This window comes from Cebidichthys violaceus, unplaced genomic scaffold (assembly GCF_023349555.1).
Source record: "Cebidichthys violaceus isolate CVI_PGR_0920_01 unplaced genomic scaffold, fCebVio1.0.p SCAF_24, whole genome shotgun sequence".
NCBI classification, from domain to species: Eukaryota; Metazoa; Chordata; class Actinopteri; order Perciformes; family Stichaeidae; genus Cebidichthys; species Cebidichthys violaceus.
Window position 1 is genome coordinate 5407867 of NW_027176417.1, and position 25853 is coordinate 5433719.

The 25853-nt window shown below is 44.7% G+C and overlaps 2 protein-coding genes across 4 annotated transcripts in view; one reads left to right on the top strand and one right to left on the bottom strand.

Annotated features, from left to right (window-relative positions):
* Positions 1-25853, top strand: part of LOC137878928 (gamma-aminobutyric acid receptor subunit alpha-5-like) — a 152679-nt gene that overhangs the window by 64745 nt on the left and 62081 nt on the right. The window contains exon 1 of one of the 2 annotated variants that reach the window (XM_068719446.1): positions 4171-4257. The exons of the other annotated variant lie outside the window; for it this stretch is intronic. Coding sequence (XP_068575547.1) covers positions 4233-4257 — 25 coding nt within the window. The 5' untranslated portion in view covers positions 4171-4232. Of the gene's footprint in view, positions 1-4170; positions 4258-25853 lie in introns of those variants that run through there. 2 annotated transcript variants of the gene reach the window in all.
* Positions 17804-24858, bottom strand: ndfip2 (Nedd4 family interacting protein 2). 2 transcript variants are annotated; one of them, XM_068719356.1, is made up of 8 exons: positions 24643-24858; positions 21440-21659; positions 21058-21188; positions 20842-20929; positions 20459-20583; positions 20299-20365; positions 20102-20207; positions 17804-20028 (listed from the first exon to the last, which is right to left on the bottom strand). In XM_068719356.1, exons 1-7 carry the CDS (start codon positions 24667-24669, stop codon positions 20104-20106), a joined length of 762 nt encoding a protein of 253 aa, XP_068575457.1. In that variant the 5' UTR covers positions 24670-24858; the 3' UTR covers positions 17804-20028; positions 20102-20103. The 2 variants fall into 2 exon arrangements, with proteins under 2 accessions (XP_068575457.1, XP_068575458.1); XM_068719357.1 differs by having other exon boundaries at positions 20097-20207.

Sequence of the window (25853 nt, forward strand, 5' to 3'; positions counted from 1 at the left end):
TCCCACTGATTTGGCAGGAGAGAGTAGCAGGAGGAGGGGGGGGGGGGGGGGAGGCCCCAGAACGGCCCCCTTTGTTGGTTTTAGCCGGCGTGGCCCCCGCGGCTCACGGCGGCTGTGGGGCAGAGCGGCCCATTCACCCTGCTCACCAAGGCAGAACGCAGCACAGGAAGACAGGAAGGAAGCGGGGCTATTCTTCATGGACGCATTGTCTGTCTGTCTGACGGCCAGGCTTAAGCAATCAAACAGCACTGAAGGGGGGGGGGGGCAGAGAGGAAATGCTGAGGGAGATGTGTGCCACCCTGTGACAACTGTTCTAGATTATAAAGGACTGAAATATACAGCATGTCATCGTAACGCTTGTACCCAGTTGCCTCTTGCCTGTTTTAAGCCTCATGTACCGCTTGGTAGTTAAAGTTAATGCATCATAATATACGAGTTCATAAATGCAAAACTTCTTAATGTAATACTAAAATACAATAAAAGTATTGTCAATTTTGAAATTCTCGACTATGCTAGTGCTTGAAAACCACTATAAATGTAGTGACTTTAAAGTCGAGCAAAATAAATCTGTATTTATACCCTTTTTGTTTTTGTATATTATTTGGTTAAACTTGTAATTATTAAGAAGAAATAAAAAATGTTTTCCTTTTTCCTCACAGTAAACTTTACACTTTTTTTTAATAGAACAATCATCAAAGCGAATGTTCTTTCTTCTTTGGTGGTAAATCATCTTCCGGGAAAAGTGCATGGACTTTGCCACTGTGGTTCATCATGTCTGTCAGTGACGACTTTGACTAAAACGTTTTCATATCAAGCGTTTCTAATCGCTCATGTTGGTTGCAGTAGAGTCAGTGGATCAACACGGTGGTGAAGAGAGGCTACAGAACGTAGGTGTACAAGAGGAACAAACAAACACCATACTCTTCTCTACTGGTGAAAAACGTTTTCTCAGAAGCTGAACTTTTCTTTCTGGTTTTCCGACGTGGGCGGCGAGAGATGCTCACATCTAGACCTCGAAGCTGAAGCGCACCCCCCCCCATCCCCCCAACACACACCACCTGACTGTGGTTTTACTTTCCATTCACTTTGTCTTCTGATACTATGAATTAAGTCCAAAAAAAATAAAAATGTAAACACCAGTTTTATTCCAGATTATGGTAAAAGTGTCAAATCCGTTCTTTTGTATTCAAATTTCAGTTTCATATTCACTTTTTTATAGAAACAAGTTCACCTCTGCAGCTTTAGGAGAGCGCACAGCTTCGCGGGATGAATTACGGGGCACGCCTGCAGTTAAAAAAAACAAAAACGTATGCAACCCAGTTCAGTCTCAGCGACAGCCCAACTACTGTTATGCCTTAAAGGAGGAAGATTACGGCCGCCAGGAAGGCGAAGAGAGCAAACAGAGGGAGCAGGAGAGACACCACCGAGTGTATCCGTCATATAAGTTTAGTGAGGGGGAGAGATGGAAGGTGTGTGTGTGTGTGTGTGTGTGTGTGTGTGTGTGTGTGTGTGTGCAACATAAAAGGCTGCAGATAAGCCTTTGCACATGTTGAAAACTTTTAAAAAGTGGCCCTAATGTGCACTAATGTTCATATATATGCATGTGTGTTCCTGCACACGTGTGTGTGTGTGTGTGTGTGTGTGTGTGTGTGTGTGTGTGTGTTTCTGTTGGCATAATCGGGTCCCTCGCCCAGACAATGAAGCCCGACTGGAGGCCTAAGTCTAATAGCAGCACTTAACTCCAATCCACCATAGGAAGTTGGCTCATCTGCACGCGTACACACACACACACACACACACACACACACACACACACACACAGTCGGTCCGCCGCTGACAGCCAGTGGATATTTGTTGGCGACACCGTGGCTGCAAGGCTCTTTGCAGCTTAGCGGCCAATTGTTGTTCCCCCAGATACACACACACACACACACACACACACACACACACTAAGAGCTTAGAGCTTCAGTTGTTATCCTGAAAGGCAATCCTGATCCCTCCGCTACACAGTAGGACAGACGCACATAAAAAGAGGAATTAGTGCGGTCTGACAGCTCACTATACCACATTGCATTTAGTGTGTGTGTGTGTGTGTGTGTGTGTGTGTGTGTGTGTGTGTGTGAGAGAGTGAGTGATGGTGGCAATTATGTGCGTGTTTTGGGAGGGTGCGTGCACATGTGGATTCACGTGTGTAATCACCGTCAGACTATGAATTATACAGTCAGAGTTAACGTTCTATGAGGAGAATAGCAGCCGTTTAGCGCTCGCATAGCTTCAGCCAGTTCAGTCTAACAGTTTAGCAGACAAATGCCTATTTACACATCAAGCAGACATGGAGCACCATTAGCATTCTGTAGCATTAGCATTAGCCACCTGCTGAACTTAAGTCCAACACACTCCATTGAGCCCTAAGAGAATTGTCTGGCTCCCTTAAAATACTGATAAGTGGATTGAATGCGGAAGCTCCAAAAGACACGTGAAGGGGTTGAATCCCTCCAGGACCCTCAAAACAAATCAATTGGCTGTGAAAAGGTTGAGAGCTAGTGGTTGAATAATATATATATTATAGCTTTAGCAAGCTTTTCCCATGCATGCTACACCGTTCTGTTGATGCATTTTTTTTACACAGGCATGGCTCTCACTAACATGCAACAGGCAAATATATTTCCATATTTCAGTTTGTCTTGTCTTTTTCCAGCCACATTTGCAAGCCAGCTTCTCCTTTTTCCAGGTGCCCCGTTCACCTCGGTGACATCATGTAAACCTCCACCTGAATAGTGGCATTGAATTATTCAAATTATAGCACGAGGAAGGAGGGGGAGGACATTTGGGAGTCAAATCTACGCTGACATAACTGGAGCTGTGATAAAGAACAGGTCTAGCAGACTACACGCTCTCTTGAAATCCACTCAGCTCTGAAGAAAAGGAAGACGTGAAACCTCGTTTAAGTGGCCGTGGTGTCAGCGAGCGCACTGAGAGAAGGAATCACAGGGCTGATATCACTGTATACGTCTCCATTGTCATCCTTCTGTAGCGAGCTGGAGGTAGTGCGAGGGGAGGGAGTGCGATGGTGTGGAACAAAGCTGCGGAAGACGAAGATATGATCAACTCGTGTGCCATTCGGCTCCATTAAAAACCGATTTCGCCCTTTCTATCGCTCAAACGTAATGATGCGCCGGGTGTGTCGCGGAGGTTCAAAGACTGTAACTAAGACGGGCTGCACTCGTCTGCGATGTGACATTAAGTGTGAAATACTGAAACACCTCCAGGCTTGTGTTTGTATTTAATCCTGTTTTGCCTTTTAGTGAATTCTGAGAAAGGCGCAGGCGTTCTATTAATGGTTTTGTTTTGACAGGAAAGTCTGTGGGAAAGCTGCTTTTAGATTTAGCTCACAATGATATACTGGGATATTACATGCTAGTCATGTTAAACACTCATCGGGGGCAGTGATCCCGATATTTTCAAAGTGTTATAAAAGTGGTCATTTGCTCCTGTGCAACTGGTCACTGGGGCAAAAACTGCATTGTTCTTTTTTCAAACTCAAAGATAGTTGATACTTGACCATTAAAATGTTTTTTTTAATTTGGCCAGGACACTGTGAAAGACACTTTTCTGCTTAAATAAAGTTATACGTTCAACGAACATGAAAGAATAACTTTAGAATTAAATGAATCAACTGATTAACTCTCCGCTGTTCATTTGTGCAGAGTTACGTCTTTTTTTTCCCCCACAAAAAGATAGGTTGATAGAGTGGACAAGATGTTGCAGATGTTGGTTAAATCTGAGCTTATCCAGTGTTGGATCAGCTTTACAATCAATGAAGGTGAACTGTGGCTTCATGCTGTTGCTTTTGACAACTCCAAATGACTCTTTATTTACACAAGTTAACCACAAAATGCGTGCATGCACACATTGCACAGGAAATGGTTTACTGAGAGACAACCCTAACACCTCTGCCCTGTTTGGAACCCACTGGTTGTTGTTTTATGAGTATTTGCACTGATGTTCTTTTTTATGTATTGTTATTATATCAAAGCCGATTATGTCTTTTAAAAAAAGGGAAAGTGTGCTCTAGTGTGCTTCTAGCTTAAAATCCGAGGCAAACCTTTAGCATTCCCGATGCTCTCTCTGTTGCAGGAAATTGATCTCTTGAGTCTGTCAGGCAGCTATGAGAGGACCGCGAGCCTTGAGGGTCTTGTTACCATTCACAGGTGCGGCACGCTGACAAGCCCATGATGACAGCCCGGCCGAGCCAAGGTGTGTGTGTGTGTCTGTGTGTCTATAACGTGAACATGAGAGCGCTTGTATGTGCGTTTCCCCGGCCCGAAGACAGAAATTTGTCAATGGCTGCAGAGATTGTGGCATACCTGGGATTCCTCTAGATTCCAAACATTCAGTGACATGACAGAGGGGCATATATATACGAGAGGGAGAGGCTCCCGGCCAAAGCTGTCCACTCTGCAACGGGCACAGGTGCAATATTTCACAAGATAAAGGCTCCTCTGTTTGGCTTTGCTGCCATGATACATGGAGAATATTTAGAGGCAGCAGGGGAAGGGAGCTTTGGGATGCTGATGTGCAAAAAGAACAAAATTAGAATGGATAACACCGAAGGCTGCAAGGACAACAAAAAAAGAATTGATACAGAAATGTCACTGAGTCTCCTTACATTACTCAGTGTCTCATTACGTTACTCAGTGACTCCTTACGTTACTCAGTGTCTCCTTACGTTACTCAGTGACTCCTTACGTTACTCAGTGACTCCTTACGTTACTCAGTGACTCCTTACGTTACTCAGTGTCTCCTTACGTTACTCAGTGACTCCTTACGTTACTCAGTGACTCCTTACGTTACTCAGTGTCTCCTTACGTTACTCAGTGACTCCTTACGTTACTCAGTGTCTCCTTACGTTACTCAGTGTCTCCTTACGTTACTCAGTGACTCCTTACGTTACTCAGTGACTCCTTACGTTACTCAGTGTCTCCTTACGTTACTCAGTGACTCCTTACGTTACTCAGTGTCTCCTTACGTTACTCAGTGACTCCTTACGTTACTCAGTGACTCCTTACGTTACTCAGTGTCTCCTTACGTTACTCAGTGACTCCTTACGTTAACTTGTGTCTCCTTACGTTAACTTGTGTCTCCTTACGTTACTCTGTGACTCCTTACATTACTCAGTGTCTCCTTACGTTACTCAGTGTCTCCTTACGTTAACTTGTGTCTCCTTACGTTACTCAGTGTCTCCTTACGTTAACTTGTGTCTCCTTACGTTACTCAGTGACTTCTTCCGTTAACTTGTGTCTCCTTACGTTACTCTGTGACTCCTTACGTTAACTTGTGTCTCCTTACGTTACTCAGTGTCTTCTTACGTTAACTTGTGTCTCCTTACGTTACTCAGTGACTCCTTACGTTAACTTGTGTCTCCTTACGTTACTCTGTGACTCCTTACGTTAACTTGTGTCTCCTTACGTTACTCAGTGTCTTCTTACGTTAACTTGTGTCTCCTTACGTTACTCTGTGACTCCTTACGTTAACTTGTGTCTCCTTACGTTACTCAGTGTCTCCTTACGTTAACTTGTGTCTCCTTACGTTAACTTGTGTCTCCTTACGTTACTCTGTGACTCCTTACGTTAACTTGTGTCTCCTTACGTTACTCAGTGTCTCCTTATGTTAACTTGTGTCTCCTTACGTTAACTTGTGTCTCCTTACGTTACTCTGTGACTCCTTACATTAACTTGTGTCTCCTTACGTTACTCTGTGACTCCTTACATTACTCAGTGTCTCCTTACGTTACTCAGTGTCTCCTTACGTTAACTTGTGTCTCCTTACGTTACTCAGTGTCTCCTTACGTTAACTTGTGTCTCCTTACGTTACTCAGTGACTTCTTCCGTTAACTTGTGTCTCCTTACGTTACTCAGTGACTCCTTACGTTAACTTGTGTCTCCTTACGTTACTCAGTGTCTCCTTACGTTAACTTGTGTCTCCTTACGTTACTCAGTGACTCCTTACGTTAACTTGTGTCTCCTTACGTTACTCAGTGTCTCCTTACGTTAACTTGTGTCTCCTTACGTTACTCAGTGACTCCTTACGTTAACTTGTGTCTCCTTACGTTACTCAGTGACTCCTTACGTTAACTTGTGTCTCCTTACGTTACTCTGTGACTCCTTACGTTAACTTGTGTCTCCTTACGTTACTCAGTGTCTTCTTACGTTAACTTGTGTCTCCTTACGTTACTCTGTGACTCCTTACGTTAACTTGTGTCTCCTTACGTTACTCAGTGTCTCCTTACGTTAACTTGTGTCTCCTTACGTAACTCTGTGACTCAGTACATTACTCGTGTTTACAATGTTTACTGAGGTAATAAATCAGAAGTAGGGTTATTTTCTCATAGACTTTGATACAACCTTGTCAGTAGCGGACTTTGACAGGGCGTCTCATAGCAACGCCGGTCCTCAGATGTCACTCAACCTCATGGGAAACATCCACCCAGTGGCTCGAAGCTCAGATGCTATTGACACTAATATGTCCACATAAAGAGTTTTATCCTCTTTTGAGAAATGGAAAAATAGCTGCAGTACAGTTCTTATTTCCTGATTAAAAAGAGTGAGGAGAATATACATTTTAGTTTGACTTTAATGTGTAATAGCCATTGGAAATGTGGACCAAATGTTCCATAATGAGTCTCTTGTACTGCTGAAGTGCATTTTGTCCAGATAAAGTCAGCGTAAGTACGTGTTTACAGAACTTACCCAGCGTTCCATCTCTGATTCGCCGGAGGCCACTAGACAGAGATTGCCTCATTGCAGGGACCCCAACGTTAGAGAAAACATGCCGCACACTTAACATGTCATTTCACTGTGAGGCGTCTTAAGAAGTAGCGCTGCAGCTGGCCCCGAGCCAAAAACAGCAGAATTCCTTCAGCTCGGAATGCCTGCTTGATTAATATAGAAAACAGAGTCTCGCTTGAGCTCATTTGGTTTAGAAGTGTGGCACTTTCCTGCTAGTTAAGTTGCCTATCAAAATAATGAGGCACCTCTGCCAGGACTTGACCATTAAAGGCCAAACTCATGACTTACTGTGATCAACTTCGAGATAGATTTGTCAATATTGGGAGTGCCTTGATTAGGCGAAAGAGAAATGTATCAGGAGTTGCTTCGGATAAGTTCAGGAGCTGGTCTCCCTGTGATGTCTCGACCGCTAAATCGACGTTGTGTCAAAGCAAAAGTCAAAATCAATGCTGAAGTCTCCAAGGTCTCCTGAACACACCGCCATTAACATTGATTTTTCTTTCCTCCGCGCGCTCTGACACCAACGCTGGATGAATAACATACATGGGAGGGCTTGCCCCTTAGGGATTTTTGTGTGCGCAGGTGACTGTGCATGCATGCGTGTATGTGTTGTGTGTGTGTGTGTGTGTGTGCCCAAAGAGGAAGTTCCTGTGGTGAGACAGCCCTAAGCTGAACACACACACACACACACACACACACACACACACACACCGCTGGAAAAGCTCTGGAAAACAACTTCCTGTGGTCACCTGCGCTCAATGACCCAGAAGAAAGAGACCCTTACAAACCCAAAGTCACTCTCTCTCTCTCTCTTTCTCTCTCTCTCTCGCTCTCTCTCTCTCTCTCTCATATATATATACACACACACACTGTACGACCCAGCCATGGCTGTAGCCGGGGCTTGGCTGTGACACACAGGGAGAGGAGGATGAATGGGGCCCTCAGAGAAGCCTTCAGTGTGTCAGGGCCAGAGAGGGAGGGAGACGCTGCGAAAAAATGATTTAACCCAGCAATCCTTTAAATCTCGTTGACATCTTCAAACAAGCATTTATTTTTCACTTACTTCTTCTGGAAAAGAAATATATATATATATATATATATATATATATATCTTGAGTTTAGCGATAGCTTCACGCCCTCTACAAGTGACAATGGAGGTAATACATGAAACACAACAGTAACTGCATTCCATTGACTAAAATCTGCATGAAATTACTACATGCGGCCGATCGCCGAGTCAGATTACATACATTTCCCTTTTCGGCACCGGGCGCAGCCAATGAAATCATCACGCCTACTTGAGTTTTGCTTATTTAAGGCTGTTGGGTGGACTGTTGGGTGGACTATTAGGTGTCCGCGCCTGTGGGCAGGTTCAGTGGCTGCATTCAAGACAGAGAGCCGAAGCGGTCGTGTGATGAATTCTGCATTTTATAAGAGCAGGAGTCGTTTTTACATTCCTAGAGAAAATAATGCGCCCTTGTAGGCTTAAGACTTTTTTTTGTTTGTTTGCTTTAATCAGCTCAAACTGGTAGAATGAACTGTAGTTGCCCAGCTTGCACATTTATTATGTTTTATATCAGTTTTTATCATCACTTTTAACAACAATTTAAGTTTTTTATCCATTTCTTCTTGCTAATTAATTTAAATGCTTATAAACAACCTTTAGCTAACAATTCCTACTGTTTATGCAGTACTTTTGACGATCCACTTAGTAAACGTCAGCATTACACACATTGTCTGGATGTATAATTATCTTAGAAAAGTATTTAGTACGGTTGTGTATCCCTGCGAGCCGTAGAGAGTCACTCTGCGGTCGTAACGTGTGACGAGCTGACAGCAAAGCTGCAGTCGGCAAGGTGTCGTGTTCAAAATGGACACGTGTAGATAAACACCCGTGCAGCCTAGATTTTAGCCCCCCCCCCCTTTCCCCTTGCTCTCCACACAATCAACCACTATTCATTCCACTTTTATGTGCCTGTTACGAGACAAGATGCAGAAAAAAGGCTCCAACAGATTCACGAGTGGTTTGGCTGTCAACAATGACGAGGATTGTTGGTGTGCTGAAGAGGAGATTAGTCGGGAGGGTGGGGGGGTTCTATACAGTACCAAGCAATCCATATGTTGAGTTGCATTGTGGGAATTGTAGGATCCAGCGATTTTGACCGTTCTCTTTTCAGTCGGTCTCTGTGAGAAACCACAGTCTAAAAAGATCTCCGCTATGCAATCAGTCCCGTCTCTGTCGTTTCATGCTTCGGAGTGAACGCCAAGCCAACATTTGAGTGACATTTTGACTTTGCAAGTTAAGATTTGTAATTGTTGGCATGACGAGCGACAAACACATTTTGGCATGACCCTCGAAACATTATGTGTATAATGGCCTTCAGCCAATCGCCTATTCTTTATAGCCAGAGAAATTCTGTTTGATATTTCTGTTGGCCTCCCCAGAATCCCCTCTGTGCAAAAGAGGAAGTTACTTATCAAGAATCTGGTCTACCTGTGCCAAGCTGAGCTTCATGTTACTGCCTCTTTAACCACCCCAATATCCTGTCTGTGTGTGTGTGTGTGTGTGTGTGTGTGTGTGTGTGTGTGTGTCTTTTCCATGTGTTTCTTGAAGACAGCTCCTTCATGTTTAGCCTCAAACAGACACACACACGCCATCGCAGACACACTCTGGCACATATTCTCACAACTGTGGACCCTCTCTCTCTCACACACACACACACACACACACACACACACACACACACACACACTCCCATCACAAACAGACTGCAGCTCTTTGAGGCCGCGGAGCGAGAGCAGCAAATGATCGCCGTAAAGTTTGCTGTTGCTATCGACAAAGCAGCCTCTGTTCTTCATTTTGTGCCCCACCACAGACGCCTTCCCCCTCCTCCTCCTCCTCCCACTCATTTCATGCCTTCTCCCTCCTATATCCCCTCTCTCGCCTCTCTTTTCTGTCTCTCTGTTAACCCCCCCATGCTCCATCCTCTCTCTCTCTCTCTCTCTCTCTCTCTCTCTCTCTCTCTCGCTCTCTCTTCATTCAGCTCGCTTCTCCTCTCCTCCTGCTCCTCGCATTTCGGATGTAGGGCAGGAAAAAGGAAACAGCGCCAATCTCTGTTCGTCAGGGGGAGAGCAGGGGAATGAGACTGCAGCAAAGGGACCATTTTAATGTGTGTGTGTGTGTGTGTGTGTGTGTGTGTGTGTGTGTGTGTGTGTGTGTGTGTGTGTGTGTGTGTGTGTGTGTGATGCCCACTACCAAACATTATGCAGACAAAGTTAGCGAATTTATCTTGGATTTAGCACCAAAAGATCCAGGTACTGGTAGGTGGGGACCAAGCCAGAGCTAAAAGCAGAGCGGTTATTGGACTTACAACATTTAGATGATCAGGAATATGCAGAAGAAATCTTTCTAAACAAATAATTGGATACTGGCTTTGTAATCCCTGTGATGACGTTTGGCTCGGCGCAGAAGTAAAACTAGCATTTTTTTTTTTTGGCCCAAATAGACGTGGCAGTGAAGGAGATGAAGACAGAGGGTGAAGTCATGTGGCTGGATGCATTAATTGATGGATCGGGGGGGAAACAGGGGATGAGCAGGGGGGAGATTGTAGGTCAGAATGTAAAGTTGGAATTAATTAGGGCCCATCGCGGGGCAAATGAATGGCTCATTGTTGCCACGGACAGACAAGCGAGGAGGAACAATCCGGGCTTTGTGCTCCGAGTTCACCTCTCCGCCCCCCTCCTTCTCACCGAGTGCATGCATAGATGATAAAGGTTTAGCATGCACATAGAGGAGAACGTCGTGACAACAAGAGCTGATACTAATCTTAGAAAGTAGCAGTAAGTAGACTTTGTTTATTCTAACCCTGCATGATAAAAACAAGTATTTTCTAAACTTAAGATGAGCAAGCAGAGCCTCATCTACAAAAAGCACTTGTACAGAACACTTGATTGACCTCTACACCCTGAAGGACGTGCATTGATAACATGCGTTATTTGTCAAGTTCTATGAGTTGCAGTGAGACTGAGGGCTCTGTTTGAACTCAGCAGAGGGGGGAATGGGACAGGCAGGTGGCTCTTATCTCTGGCAGACCACAGCATGGGGACACTCGCTGCATTGTATTCTCTCTCTCTCACACACACACACACACACACACACACACACACACACACTCGAGCGCAGGCCGGCTGGCTCGGTACCAACCATCTGCTGCGGAGGACAGGAGCCTTCCACTCTTCAGTGGTGATGTACGGTGTCTGGCTGCTACTTGCCACCTCACCCGGCAGTCACAAGTTCAACACTTCATCATATCGGGCCACAAGTGGGTCAAACTCCAGCACCGGCTGCTTTGAGGGGTTTGAGGGCGTCGCTAACAACTACTAGAGTTTGCCTTTCTAGCTTTTTACATTTATTATCCCCAGAGGATGAATCCTAATGAATTCGATGATCCCTGAACTTTTTCTCTGATGTCATCATCAGGTCAAATGTTTACGACCAACCGCCGCTACACTAATGATATTCCCGCTATCCGCAGCTGTACTTTGGCTTTTGTTGCTTAGCAAATGTTGACATGCTCAACTATGGTGATGAACAGGGTAAACATTAAACGTAGACGCTTGTTGCACTTCCTGCGCAGCTGTCACGTCGAGAGGAAACGCTAATCTTGGCATTATCATCCGAACAAACTTGAAAGATTTACCACTTTGCTAACTCTAATGCAACCAGGTGCAGATTTATTTTGTCCTGGCCTTAAAAGATTGGCCCTATTGACTCTGGTCCCGCATTCAATCTCGGCCGCCTGCAAGCGGATCGGAGAGCGTTTGCCAGTAAGTGCTGTTTATTAACGGGGATCCATGCATCAGAGAGGCTGTCGGCCAACCTCTCCTCCCCATTGACATCTTGATAAGTGGAAAATTGGGCCTGGAAATGGAGCTGGAGAAGGTTTACGCAGTCTCTCCGCCCTGCATAATTGCGGCCTCGAAACTGGCCGTAATTAATCTTTGAGAAAACTTGTCAAATTATTAATAGGGCCCTTAAGTGATGGCCCTGAAAGGAGGCCGCTGTTCGGGGACGGAGGAGAGGGAGCGGGAGCTTTTTTTTTCGGAGGGGGCTGTTTACTGTGAAAACACGAGGAGGTCGCTCTCCAGGAGTTCCGCGACTCCACGTGTCAAGGCTCTCCACACATGACGGAGTTAAAGGGAGCGCGGGTCCCTCCGGAAACCGGAGAGCTCGCACTCGAAACTCCAAAATGTCATCGGGTATAAAGTGAGCGGCTCTGTGGAGACTAAATGGAAGGTTTTTGTCAGCGCACTGAGCGGCTCATAGTCCACCGGAGACGCTCATGTTCGGATATACGGGAGCTTTCTCTGTTTCCCAGCACATAGGCCTCACTCTTTACCCCCCCCCCCACACTCCTGGTGAACACAACAACTCACCAACTATTTCTCACGCCATCCACACATGAATATCTCTATTCACACCTACCTATCAGTCCAGTATCATGTAAATTATCTCCAGGGATTTTAGTTCTAACGAGAAAATGAACCTGAGAGGAAGTGCCGCAGTTCGTATATACTGCTCGCCTTTTATGAGTAGAGTTGATTACGTGAGTGTAAATACAACCCGCTCTACCCTCTGCTGCAGTTTGGCTCTGAATATACTCCATAGTCAATTTCATATCACTCTCTATTGTCAGCATGGAAACTAATTACATGCTTGAGCACAGTTCTGCTTTCATGGAGGAACAAAACGAGAGCAAAGCACTCAATGAGGGGAATGACTGCACGCTGGAAATAAGGAAGCAAGATTAAGTTCTACGCGATGCCGACTGTCATTATCCTTATTGTCAATTCCTCAGGCGTAAAACTTCAGAAGGTTCAGTGAATACTGAGGGCAGAAAATTGTTTTTGTTTTTGTTTTTTAATTAGCGAAAGGTGAAAAAGAGGGCTTTGTTTTTCGGATGTGACAATTGGTGGAGCTCTTTTTATTTGCCTATGAAGTCATTTTGACCCTCGCTAAATAGCCGGTGTCAGTTTGTGTCTTCGACATAAGTTCCTCGCTGACACAAACCTGGACGTTCACTGGCGTTGACGTTTCAGGTGGATTTGTTGCACAGGTACTTTCACAATTCCTCCCTACAAAACTGTACACACACCTCAACAGGTGAACGCGTGAACAAAGGTGCTGTATCTGAGATTGCTTCTCAACACGGTGGCAGGTGAGCCGGCGGCTTGCTGCTAACAGTGCTTTCAGTGCTAACGGTGCATATTTCATTCTCCGCTCAGTTAGACGTTACTCCAGTACATCTTTGCATAGCAAATCTTTTTGGACATATATTTAACATATAACAAGAGCTAAATGAACGTAACAGTGACGCACAAACTACAACTTGTAGCTTGTTTCACTGTGTCTTTAGAGAAATGGATCTACTTCTTCTTTTAGTCACTTCTTGAGTCTTATTTCAGAGCTGAAGGGTGGGGTTTGCCTCACAGGGTTATGCAAAAAAAGTTTAGACAATTCTCAGAAAGAAGTGAAGTAAACTTGCCGATGCAGGAGAACCCACCCACAAGGAATTACCCCACACATTCATGATACAATGTTTGGTTTACGACTTTGGAGAGGTTCACATCCCATTGAGAAATCCCTCGTTCTTTTAAAGAGATAACCTTCAGGCCACTCAGCCCCCCCCCCCCAAATAAAACCTCTGTATGGGCGTATGTGTGCCTGCGGCCTTTTGAAATGTCACAGTCCCACGTTTTGACATCCGACAACAGACAGGTATGTGTCCTGGAAGCCACTCCGAACCCATTCTTCCTGCATATGTATGAAAGGAGGCCCTAGGCTCTGCTGTTTGCAGTGGCTCCTGAATGAAGGAGGCGTGTGTGCACATGCCAATGCCAAAAAAAAAGAAAAAAAAAAAAGAAGAAGAAGAGAGGAACACACAGCCATTCTGTTCTTCCGCAACGCCGCGCTTCGTGCCCACTTGAAAAGCAGCGCTGCCTTGTGCCAAACAGATTACATATTTCCTCACCTAGTGCCACGGGGTGAAGAGGCCTCGCTCTCATGTGGGCGACTGCTGCTGCGAGTGAATGGAGGAAATGATTTCAACTCATTTTTAAATACGTGAAATCGAGGAAACAATCGGCAGAAAGGTTAAAGGAACAGTTCAACATGCTGGGCTTTCTTGCCCGAGGTCAAACCGTTTGCATCAAATATGAAGCCGGAGGCATAATAACTTTTATTACATCTGCAGCTCAAACACACGAGCGTCTGCACATGGAAAGAGTCATTACATTCGATTGGATCACCGCAGCCATCGTCTCTATTTAAATGTGGTTAGTTTCCATCCATATCTTATCTGAAGTGTGATTGGTTGGTTATCACACCACAAACATATTATTTTCCAGGAAGTCGTTGTCGCTGGTTGCCGGGCAACAGTTGCAGCACGTAACTCCCCGCGAAACCCCAACTTGTCCTCTTGTACATTTTGATATGTGTACGAAACATAAAAGATATGACGTGTTGGTGGGTCAAATTTTAGAGAGTGTGCTCGTAACTGTTTTTTTTTTATATACTTTGGAGAGCCTGCTAGCTGTTTCCTCCTGTTTCCAAGCAATGCTAAGCTAAGCGGCACACAGGCGTGAGAGTCGTGGTATCGGTCGTCTTATCCAACTCTACTGCAAGAAAGCGAATATCTACGTTTCAATGTTTTGAACCCCATACACCAACAAATTGTCCGACCGAATGTGTCAATTTAAAGTCACTGTGTGTCGACTTTTGTTCTGAAACTATTCGATTTACCACGCTCTATATCAATAGAAACACCCACACATACACACACACACACACACACCGGAAAGAAGCAGACACACACTTCACCAGTTGGTTTTCTGCACACACACACACACACACACACACACACACACACACACACACACTGGGCAGTAGCTAGGCAGCCGGGGCCCTCAGACATGCTGTTGACAGAGATTATCGGCACAGTTCCCCCGGCTGCCTTTCTCTCTCTCTCTCCCCCCCCCCCCCCTGCATGTGACAGAGTTTGCTCTGGGCCCGGACTAGACCCCGACCAGGCTCCACCTGGTCCGCCGCAGAGACGGGGGAGCGGGAGAGGACGAGGAGAATGAGTTCGGAGACGGGAGAGGGCCTCATAAAGGGAAAACCGTTTGCAAACCGGAAGGGAGTTATGTAAATGGTTCAGTCATTAAGGCCTTCTAAAAGAGAGAGGAGGCCAGATCGGGGCCAGGGGCAGGCGGGTAGGGAACATAAACCCATTATGTGAATGGTCTTCTCTTTCTTTTTCCTCTATTTTTATTTTTATAGTTTTACAGTCTTTAATTAAAAGTTGATATCAGCAATAGGTGTTCACTTCCCAAAATCTCTTAAAGCTGTCGGTACAGTAGTTCACGCAGCAGTGAGGCTTTACCTTAACTCATCTATTGTTATTCAGTGTGCTTCTGTGTTACTATGGTTTTCAGCTGCATTATTCAGGAAAAACCCGCGCAGAAGAACGATGAAGCACGTATTTGCCATCATTTGGGCTGACAGCATCGGAAATCGTTTGTGTCTAGATCCGTGAATTCAGCAGCACTCCACAACATACAGTATGTGTTTGGCTTTGAAGCGCTGGAAGGGAGAGACAGAGGGGGGGGGGCGGACAACATACTGCGTCTAATGTGACACCTTTCAAAATCCTGGTGTGTAATTTACACAGGAAGGGAAGCGCAACACCTGAGCCCTGTCTGTCAAGGAGGCAGGAGACAGCTTGTGGCCTCAAGGGTTTTTCACGGCGAGCACAGAGGCTCTTCTCACAGCCGGGGAGTGCTCAGGTCTGGTCTATAGAGCGAGGTCATCGGTCCAGACTTCTGTGCTGGATTCATGGTGTTGTTTTTCTGTTCGCTCTCCCCTTTAGTGAAACTGCCAGGAGACGTCGCTGTCGTCCATTACTCTGAGGTGCAGAGGGGCAAGGAGGTGAATTGGATCTAGATCCCTGATTTTTGAGGGGTTTTTTCAATGAAGATTGGTGCCCCGCAGGAGCATGAAGATCACAGGAACCTCACGTCACTCCTAATGCAAGGCCCTTAACCTGTAACAGTCCCACTGGAGGCAAACCTCAACATAAAGTCTGTGGGTTCCACTAAGCAGCTCTTATAGGTGACTGGTGCCTCCTTGTGGCAAAACACGCAATTGCAATAATCCCCCCAACCACTGTTTAGTGCTAACTAGCAAATATTAGCATGCAAAACTGAGATGGTGAGCATGAAACCTGCTCAACATGTTAGCATTGTCACTGTAAGCATGTTAGCAGTTAGCTCAAAGGCCGAGCACAGACTCACAAAGCTGCTAGCACGACTCTAGACTTGTTTACATTTAACTATTTCAAAGAAATTCATGAGAAGACATGTTTCCATCTTGCAACCGTCCTCAGATACATGCTCCAGATACTAATCCTGATAAAAGATGCAAGCTTCAAAGGAAGATTCCACTCTGCCTTTTTTCTTTCCTCTCATATCAGATCATGTGCAACCTCAAATATTTGGCGCAGTCTCGAGCTGACGGAGAGCAACTTGATGACTCTGCCCAGCGCCGTCTCCTCGCATAAACCCGAGCTTCAAGACGTGAACATGTGCAGCCGTGGAAGCAGAGAGGGGGTCTAGTTGATAGCCCGAGGCACGGAGATGTGTGGACACATAGATCTAGCAGGGAGCAAAAAGCACTCCCAGAGCAGCGCTAAAGAGCCTCCGGCTTATATTTGTCAAGCCCCCCCGAGCGGGGCCGCTGATTTCGGATCAGTGGTTAGGCCACACCGCCATTTAAACTTCAATAAAGCCTCGCGAGTAAAATGGGTCACAAATCACCGCTGTGGCATAGCTTCTAGAGGGACTAGTCATAAAAAGTAAAATATCCTCATCCTCAGTGAAACAGGAGCTATCTAATGAAATGAGATATCAGCCGTTAAATCAATATTTTACAACACTTTGACTTTTAGATTTGACACATATAATAATAATAAAGATGTCGTCAAAGACAGTAAGAGCCGTTCGACTTGAGTGATTCCACTCTGGCCCTTCTCTTCCACACTCCAACAATATTAATAATGCCTCATGCATACAGTTGAAGGCTCCCTTTGCCTCAAAACTCATGAAACTTAAATTGAATATAAAGGACTTTATTTTTCAGACGACAAAAGTTAATTTACAAAAAAAAAAAAAGGGATCTTTTTGGTGGAAGATGAGCTGTGACTGTCCCGAAGTGTCATCATGAGTTGAATGACGCAACGGAGCTAACAGGAACCCGGAGACGCGCGTAGAGAAGGACATGCTGGAGTTGGACTGAGGTTTTCTCCAGGGCTTTGACCCAAACAAAGAAAGTGTGCTGCCGAGCCGCTAAGAATGAAACCGCTCCAGTACAAACTTATGTAACACAGGAGAGTGCAACAAGCAGCGTTTGGCTCCATCTAGTGGACTGAATGAATGCAACACCGCAGCACCGTGTTAGTGGCACAGGTCGAGTAAACTCAGGCCCAGATGCTCACGTGAATGGGTGGATTCTTTTAGGGCATTTATTTACTTCGAGTAGTCGTCATTTGAACATTATATTCTCATCTTTATTGAACTGTGAAGGGAAGGCCGGGGGAGATGACGCGACAGAGAACGGACAGCGAGGGCGAGGCGACGAGTGACTGGATGACAGCCAGGAAGTGTTCGTGCGTGAGACGTAAATGTGTGAACACTGGAGGATCCATCAGAAGCACCGGCTCGCTCGAGAGTTACGCCGATCTTAGTTCAGGCTTTAAAGGCACAGCATGTCGCATTCAGGGGCACTCGTTAGAAGATAGTGGAACATAATATTCAGGACTAGAGTGTGTTTTCATGAGCGTTTAATCACCGGAAACAAAAACTCGCTAGCTTAGAATGAGCCCTTCATATCCACCAAATCCTACACACTGTACCTTTAAGTGCCCCCCCCCCCCTAAAGACACAAGAATCCAACACACAACTTTACCGACAGGCTTTTGAACTTTATTGGCATTTTTGCAAGAAATCAAGTAATTTAAATTCCAGTTACAATAAATGCAGAACAGACGTTACGAGGATCATCTTGGACACAAAACAAACAAACAGAAAAAGCAGTTTGGATGCCGTCTCATTTTTTCTTCATTTATTTATAAACAAAGAAATGTTGTACTAGATTAATCCTAATACTACCCCACTCATTCAGGTGGATGAATCATGCAGCTGAGCTTTAATTCATTGACAGACCTTGATATTGCTGAAAGAGGCGTTTTAGTTGGATATGAGCAGAGGCAAGAGAAAATAAAGTTGAGCAATACTGAAGCTGTCATTTATGCTAAAAAGCAATGAAACACAATAATATTGAAAAAAAAAAAAAAAAAAAACGTGCAAAAGGCAAATTGTCCATTTGGGATGATTAAGAATTCCAGTTGTAAAACTTGGATGGCTGAGATAACTTTCTTCTCCTTCTCTTTTTCTTTATCCACCACATCAAGTTAAGCAGATTCACAAATCGTACTGTACAGAAGTTCTTCAAAGTGCAAATGTTATGAGTTGGCATGAGCTGGTATGTACATTTCATGTGACGGATGACAAGAATAGAATCAAACAAAGCGTGTTGTTCTCTGTCCAGTCAGGCTCCATTTACCGCCGCGCTCACTCCGGACCGCCTCCCTCGACTCCCATCGCAGCGTTTCAACAGCTTTTATTGCATTTCCCTCTGATTTACTGCTGATTAAAATAACTTTGTTGGCAAGTGTGCACGGTACACACACACACACACACACACACACACACACACACACACACACACACACACACACACACACACACACACACACACACACACACTGTGAACCTGATCTCCATCTCTTATTACTGATAAACTATTCAGCTACACCTAACGACTAGTGTAAGTCGTTACAAACAACTTCATTGCATCCGAATCTATTTTATTCCAAAGAGTTTTATTTTAAAATGCTTGTTGTGAAGCAGGAGCTCACCTCCCACATGTATTAGACGTGTTTTGGCATATAGAGAAAAACAACAGGTGTATATCAGAAAGGTGGAAGTGGAACTTATGGTGAGGAACAGATGATCACGTTTTGGTAGTTTGGCAGATGCTTTTTCATTCTTTTTTTATTCTAACTGAAACATTTGACTGACTTTCTGTTTTGTCATCTTTCTCCGTTCAGTGGCTCAGAGCGCACAGATGAAAATGTGTTGTTTCAGTTCAAAAGTCCCAAAGGTCAAAGCTCCATTTAACTGGATTGGTTAAGAAAGAGTCAGCGCTAACAGTTCCTGTCCGTAGTCATGTTTTGTCTGGATACAGTAGAGGAAATGAGCTCGGGGGAGTCTGAAGGTGTGTTTGGTTTAAAAACACAGAGCATCGGGGTCTGTGATATGTAAACCGATCTGTTGTTCCTCACACTTTGAGATGAAAACCGTCCATCTTTGCTCTCTGCTTCCAGATCATTTAGAGGAGTCGATAGAGAGGCTGAGGCGTTAGGCGGACGCACGCTGTCAGCGGAAGTCGAAGTAAAGGGTGCAGAAATGCTACATCACGGTTAAAAGTAAGACTCGTTCAACACGTGGAATGGCAAAGCTAGCGCTAAAGAAAGAAACCGTTCGGAGACGCGTTGTGATGTGCACAGGTCAAACAGGATGCAAAGCCGGAGGGGAGATTTGAATACCAGAGGCTCAGAGTCGGTTTCCACCTCCTGCCAATTTTTTCTATTTTGAAAAATTCTAATTTATAGACAGAGGCTTTTATTCATTGATACATTTAGCTGATATCACTGATGTCTTGTTGAGTATTGTTTGTGTTTCCTTCATTGTGCTTTCATTTAACGTTTCCGCGACTCCTAAACTCCTTTCGGTCGGCTGAATTTGCCTCAGTTAACTCGGGTTATGTACCTCTTCAGAGACACGAGACGTACTGCTTCTTCAAACTGTGTTAAGAGCTTTGAATCAAAGGAAAATTAAAAGAAATGGAAAAACCAAAGCCAGGGGAGAGATCTGATCATCATCAGAAGTTCAGAGTGAGCCGCGTTATGCTTTTAATGAGACCGGTAACACTTTTCTCCCTACGTCTCCTTCGTTCCTTCCTCGTCTCCTCTCTTTTTTCGCTGCAAGGACTCGTCGCTCAGGTCATTCGAGGGGGGGGAGGAGGGAACTTCACGTCAGTAAGGAATGGCGATGCGGTAGAAACCTGTGGGAAATAATCGTTTAGGGCGAGCGGCGATGTGGTGCTTGTTTGATTTTCAAAGGAGAGCTCACTTTACGTTTAGTAGAGGAAGAAGAGGCGCGTTCTGTGAGACGTGGCCATGTTCTCTGACATGTTCCGGACTTTGAGATAGTTCACGAAACCCCTGAAGAACAGCAGGAGACCTGTGGAGGGAAAGCACAGTCCACTTCACAACAGATCTCCACCCGAGAGTCGGAAAAAAAACGAATGCAAGATGAAGGACTGCAGACTCACCGAGCAACAGGAAGATCCACCACAGCCAGTATTGTCCATTGAAGTAACCAGTGAAGTAGTCGGAGAACTAAGAGACAAAGAGCGGCTCTTTAAGTATCTTTTTCTCTCCATGAACTCAATCCGGCACTAATATTACGAGACAAAACAGCCGTGAACGTACCCTGACGATAAGGATCCACTTGATGAGGGAGAGGCCGAAGCCGCAGATGGCGCCGTAGCGTCCCGCGATGGTGTTGGTCAGACAGAAGGACAGGATGAACCCGATCCAGTTGAACAGGAAGGCCACTAGGGGACAAGCACGGAGACATTCCGTCAGTTTACAACATTTGATTAGGACTATCTAAAAGAAGGTAAACACAAGACGATAATCATCCTATTGTTGGCGTCATTTAACTGTTATGACGTCCCTTTGTTCACAACAGAGACAATCCTGTCGGGGACATTTGAATCACGCTAGACTAAAGAAAGCGAACAGTAATCCGGGCTCCAGTCCTCTCTCGTTTTATCAGACGCATTGAAGACGTTATCGTGGGACAGACTTACTGAAAAAGGCCAACATGAAGATTCCGTCGTTGCCAACTCGAAGCTGATCGGCGTCACTGAAATCATCTCTGGGAGGGAATTCATCATCCTGGAATCGCACACACAAACCATGTGTAAGTTCAAATCAAACAGTGACGGACACACCCGCTACACAAAGTACCGACATCTGGATAAGGGAAGGACGTTGATAAAATGGGCCGATAATGAGGTCCTCACCCGCGGCATCACATCCACGGCGGAGGTCGCCATGGAGGCCGCTTTGGCCTTCTCCGCTTCGTCATACGTGGGCAGCGAGGTGGCGACGCTGTAGGGCGGCGGCACCGGGAAGTCGCCGCGGTAACTCGTCTCTGTGGAGGAGAAGAAGACTCGGGTCACAAAAGCTGAGCTAGCTGGGTAGCTGCCAATAGCGTGGTAAGGCTGTCATGGAAATCGCCGCTGACTCATGAGTTTAGACGGGACCACAAGTCGCCACGAAACTGCAGCTGTAGCTATTTTAGGAGGCTTGCAACCACACTTTGGAAAAATCAAGCTGGAACTAAGAAAATGTGCATTCAGGGAACGATTAAGTAGACGAATGGGAAAGTAATCTCGTGCATACCTGGTGCTGCAGCGGTCGCTCCCAGGTCGATGGAGGCGTAAGGAGGCGGAGGTGCGTCTGCCTCCCCCTGAGTGCTTGACCCCGACGCCTCCCCCGCTGCCGCCTGGCCGCATTCGGCCTGGCTCTGGTCCTGGCTGGACGTACCGGCCTGGGCTGTGGCAGAAGTGCACGGCTGCTGCTCGCTGGTGGAGGCCTCCGAGGAGTCATCCTCATTGTGCAGCTGGAGGAGGGGGTGGGGGGGGGGAGGCACACGGACAGGAATCGACACAAGCAGATCAGCTGATCAGTCAGCCAAAAAAGTGTGGCTGCTCGAGGGGATGTTCACGCTGTGCAGAGTTTCTAAAAGTGGCATCAATCAGAATGGAGGACCTTTTAAAGCTGAGAAAAGTACAACTGTGTAAAGAAGAGCATACAATATGGCCACTGTAGTATTTTATAGTCTGATATCAGTACTGTTTTATGGTAGCAGCACCAACATCGAGTAGTTACTATGTAACTAGATGAGATTTGCGCAATCTGTTTTTGTTTGTCAGCACAAAATGTGGGTCAGGACTGTTTTTTTTAATTTGTTTTCAAGCTGAATGCGTGGGTCGACATGGGCAACACACACGTAATGGGTTACATGTTAGTTCATGGTCCACTTCACAGTCTTAGGACGAAGGTCAATTTCTTCATTACGTTCATCCATCGATCATTTATCATGTGCGAAACAATTCCTAAAATCAAACACCATTTTTGGTACGTTTTGTGGTCAGCAAATTTTTCTGCATTAGCCATTCGATGTATTTATATTCTGTAATCACCTCTCTATGTAGTACTTTGTACTGGCAGTGGCGGGGTCTGCCATCGGAAGCTTTTATTGTGAAGCTGCCACAGAATTTACAATGCAGGATTACAACTTCAACTGCTCTTCAGGAGTGTGAGCTGGAATGAAGTGACCGGGGGTGCGTACGTGTTTGACACTGTGTGCACAGAAACATGAGACTCTATCGGTATGTCAACAGAGGAAGGTCTCCGGGGAATTGATACACATGTTATCACTTCATGAGCGTCCCAGCGACAGCTGAGAGTCAGCAACGGCCTTAAGTACATTCATTTTTGCCAGACGATGGAGTCAAGCGCCGTCTGAAATTGCAGAGGGCCGATGGGAACAGGATGGGTGGTGGGAAATCTGGGTGAGAGAGTTAACTTGATCCCGGGCAGCATCGTTCTTTTTTAATCCTTCCAATATCAGGTCAAAACTCGACAGCACATACATTGTCGTGGCTTTAAGGTTCGTTCACAGGTAGCTCATCTCAAGGACCCAGAATTAACAGATAACATCCACGGACTCCTCAAGTGCTATGATATGTATACTGTACCAACTATTTAGCAAATGCTGTCTGAATGTGGTTGAGCCAGTTTGACTCGCTCAGAGGCGTGAAACTAATTTGCTAACAACAAAGTGAAGAGGATGAGCGACGGCTGTTAGAGTCGACTTCTAGAACACAATGTCCAAGTTGGGATGAAACCGTGTACTGTTATTCTGCTGACTTGTGTTGATACACCAAACATCGTCACCCAGTTTGAGCCAAACACCTTTGCGGAGTTTGCACTTTCGGTTCAAGACCGTAAGTAGGTCGAAACCTATTTATTGGCATTCTAATTTACAAGTTTATAAATGATGTGTTAAAGAGGGAAGATCAGCGAATCATAACATTTTCCATGAACTAATGGTAAGACTCTTGTGGTAAAAACACCGCCGCAATCCGGGAAACACCCTTTGTAATAACAGCTTACAACATACCGATGACTTAAAGAGTCTCAAGTGACTAATAACGGCAGAGCTCAAGTAAAAATAGACGTCATTAAAAGGAAATCTCTTCATCACCGTGCAGATTAACTTCTCTGAAAAATCCTTGAGTTCAACCCCATGTGCACAAGGCAGCGAGTGAACGAGGAATGGCTGACGGCTGGCTCGGAATCAAGGACGAAGCACAACGCACAGAGGATTACATAACATGTTAACAACAGAGCCTCCTCGTGTGTCCAAATATACCCAAAACTCAGAGCCGCAGTGGCCCACACTTAGAAATCTAAGTATTATTTAGAGGAGAGTGAGACCGCTATAGGGCAAAAAACGTGAGGTGGAAGGGAAATTGTGTAAGTGTCGGCAGAGTGATGTGAAAACCTGGCTGTCTACAAACCACAACAACTCTGTGTTGTGCTAATGTTGTTTTACAAGAGCGGATTGTTGTTTCGATCTGCACTTTGTTCAGGATTGAACGGTTACAGCACACCGCTGGTTTTCTTGTGGCTCACACTGAAGCCCAGAGGGATTATCACTCACATACCCAGAACCACAGGCAGCAAGAGCACAAGAGTGGACTTCCTGTCAAAGTGCTTGCAAAAATGTCTCAGCCACTGCTTTTAATCTACATGAACAGCATGTTTAAAGCCACCTAACCCAAGTATTCACCTCACTTCTTTTTAACTCAACACCCACAATGCTTTTGACTAGTATTGGGAACTCATTTGATTTCTATGTATTGCCATTAATAACTAATTTGTAATAACTGTCTGCTTGGAGAGATATAACATAGTCATACATTGGTTATTAGTAACTTAGTTAATTGATATCATTCCCTTCACAGGACTCCCACTAGTCTTTTAGACTTCAATACTTAAAATGCTATTATAATGCTTATAATGCTAATATGCTAAGTGACTCATAAAGTCCCCTTTAAGCTGACGTTTAATTAAACATGAACCAGCTAATAAATCCCCCTGCTAACTTCCAGCTAAGCTCGTTAGCTTGTTAGCAGCCACGTAGCTTAACACATATATAAAATATGTTTATATTCAGCAGGTAAATGCACCCAAGAGACGGTCTGTTGCGTGTGTAACGCAATTTATTAGGAGGTTAACTTTACAGGCCTGCGAGATAACTCTTGGGCTGTATTGCTAACGTTAGCCTAGCCGATGCGGAAGTGCTCGAGAGGCCAACTGTCACAACAAAACCACTCGAGGAATTTAATAAAAACAAAAAAAACACAACCGGTGAAAAATAAAAGTAGCATATTTTGCTGTCGTGTCGACGTGATACATATGTCTCTCTCTAGTTGAATAGTAATAAAATTACTTAGCAATGCCTTAATTCTGTGAAGGCCCTGGGACAGGCGGGCCGAGCTATGAAACGGTGTTTTGGTCTCGTCCACACTCACCACTTGGTATCGGCTTGCTGGGTCCATCCCGACGACGTTCAGCCGAGGAAACGAGAGGGAGATCCGAGTTGTTGCTCCTCCTGAGCTCGCGGTACAGGCAGGAGACACTCAACACCGTAGAATAACAGGACACAGACCGATGACAGAAATGGCCTGCAGTCCACAATGCACTCGCTTAGAAAAACACCGTTGTTGGTGAAAAACGTTGACCAACAATCAAACTACTCATCGCGTACTTCCTTTCAAATATTTCAAAATAAAACATCTAAAAATGTTTTTTTAATTTTGAGTACCGAAATACCAAATACCAAAGTAATAATCAATTAATTAGTAATAACATTTGAACTCCAGGAGCTCTACCTTCAAAAGTATTTAATTTTTCACAACTTTCACAACTATAACACTGTTACACTGTTGTTAGTTTGGTTTTTCTTTGCGCTATTGTTTAGTCAATTAAATATTATTCTATTTTATTGTATATATTGTGAATTTTTTATATTTTATATCTATATAATTCTATATTTATAAAATATATATAAATATATATTTTGTATCTATAAATGCTGCTGTAGCGAAACAAAATCCACTTGAGGGATTAATAAAGTAACTATCTATATATCTATCTATTTAAGCAAAATATACTTTAACTATCAAAGGTAATAGCACTTGTTATGCTGAATGGCTGCTTTACAGTGTTGTGGTATTATACTGTATATATCATAGTATTACTGATTTGTTAACACATCACTTGGTCAACATGCTCAACAGTACAGTACTTGAGTAAATGTACTTAGTTACTTTCTACCACTGCTTTTAGATGTATTGTGTTAGAATCCTATAACCTGGTACATTCATATTATATAGTATGATTGTGATCTGTTTTTTCTGCAGAATCGATTTTTTTAGTTTGGTGTTTTAGTTTGGTGTTACCATCTATGTTAGCTGACAAACGGTTCCTTATTAATATTTCTGAAGTACTTCGCTAAAAAACTATTTGGACGGATTCAGCTGTTTTATTTTGAAGTCCGATTCCCCTTATTTCCGTATTTCAGTGTGACTCTGGCTAACTTGTTATGGTGAGGGCCGTCCACGGAATTCCACGGATTGAGAAAGCGTGATGACGCAATCGCATTGAAAGGTTGTGCCTAAACGGGCCACTGGGTGGAGCCAAAGCCCACTTAGGGCACTGAACCGCCACGAGCTTGCTGCCA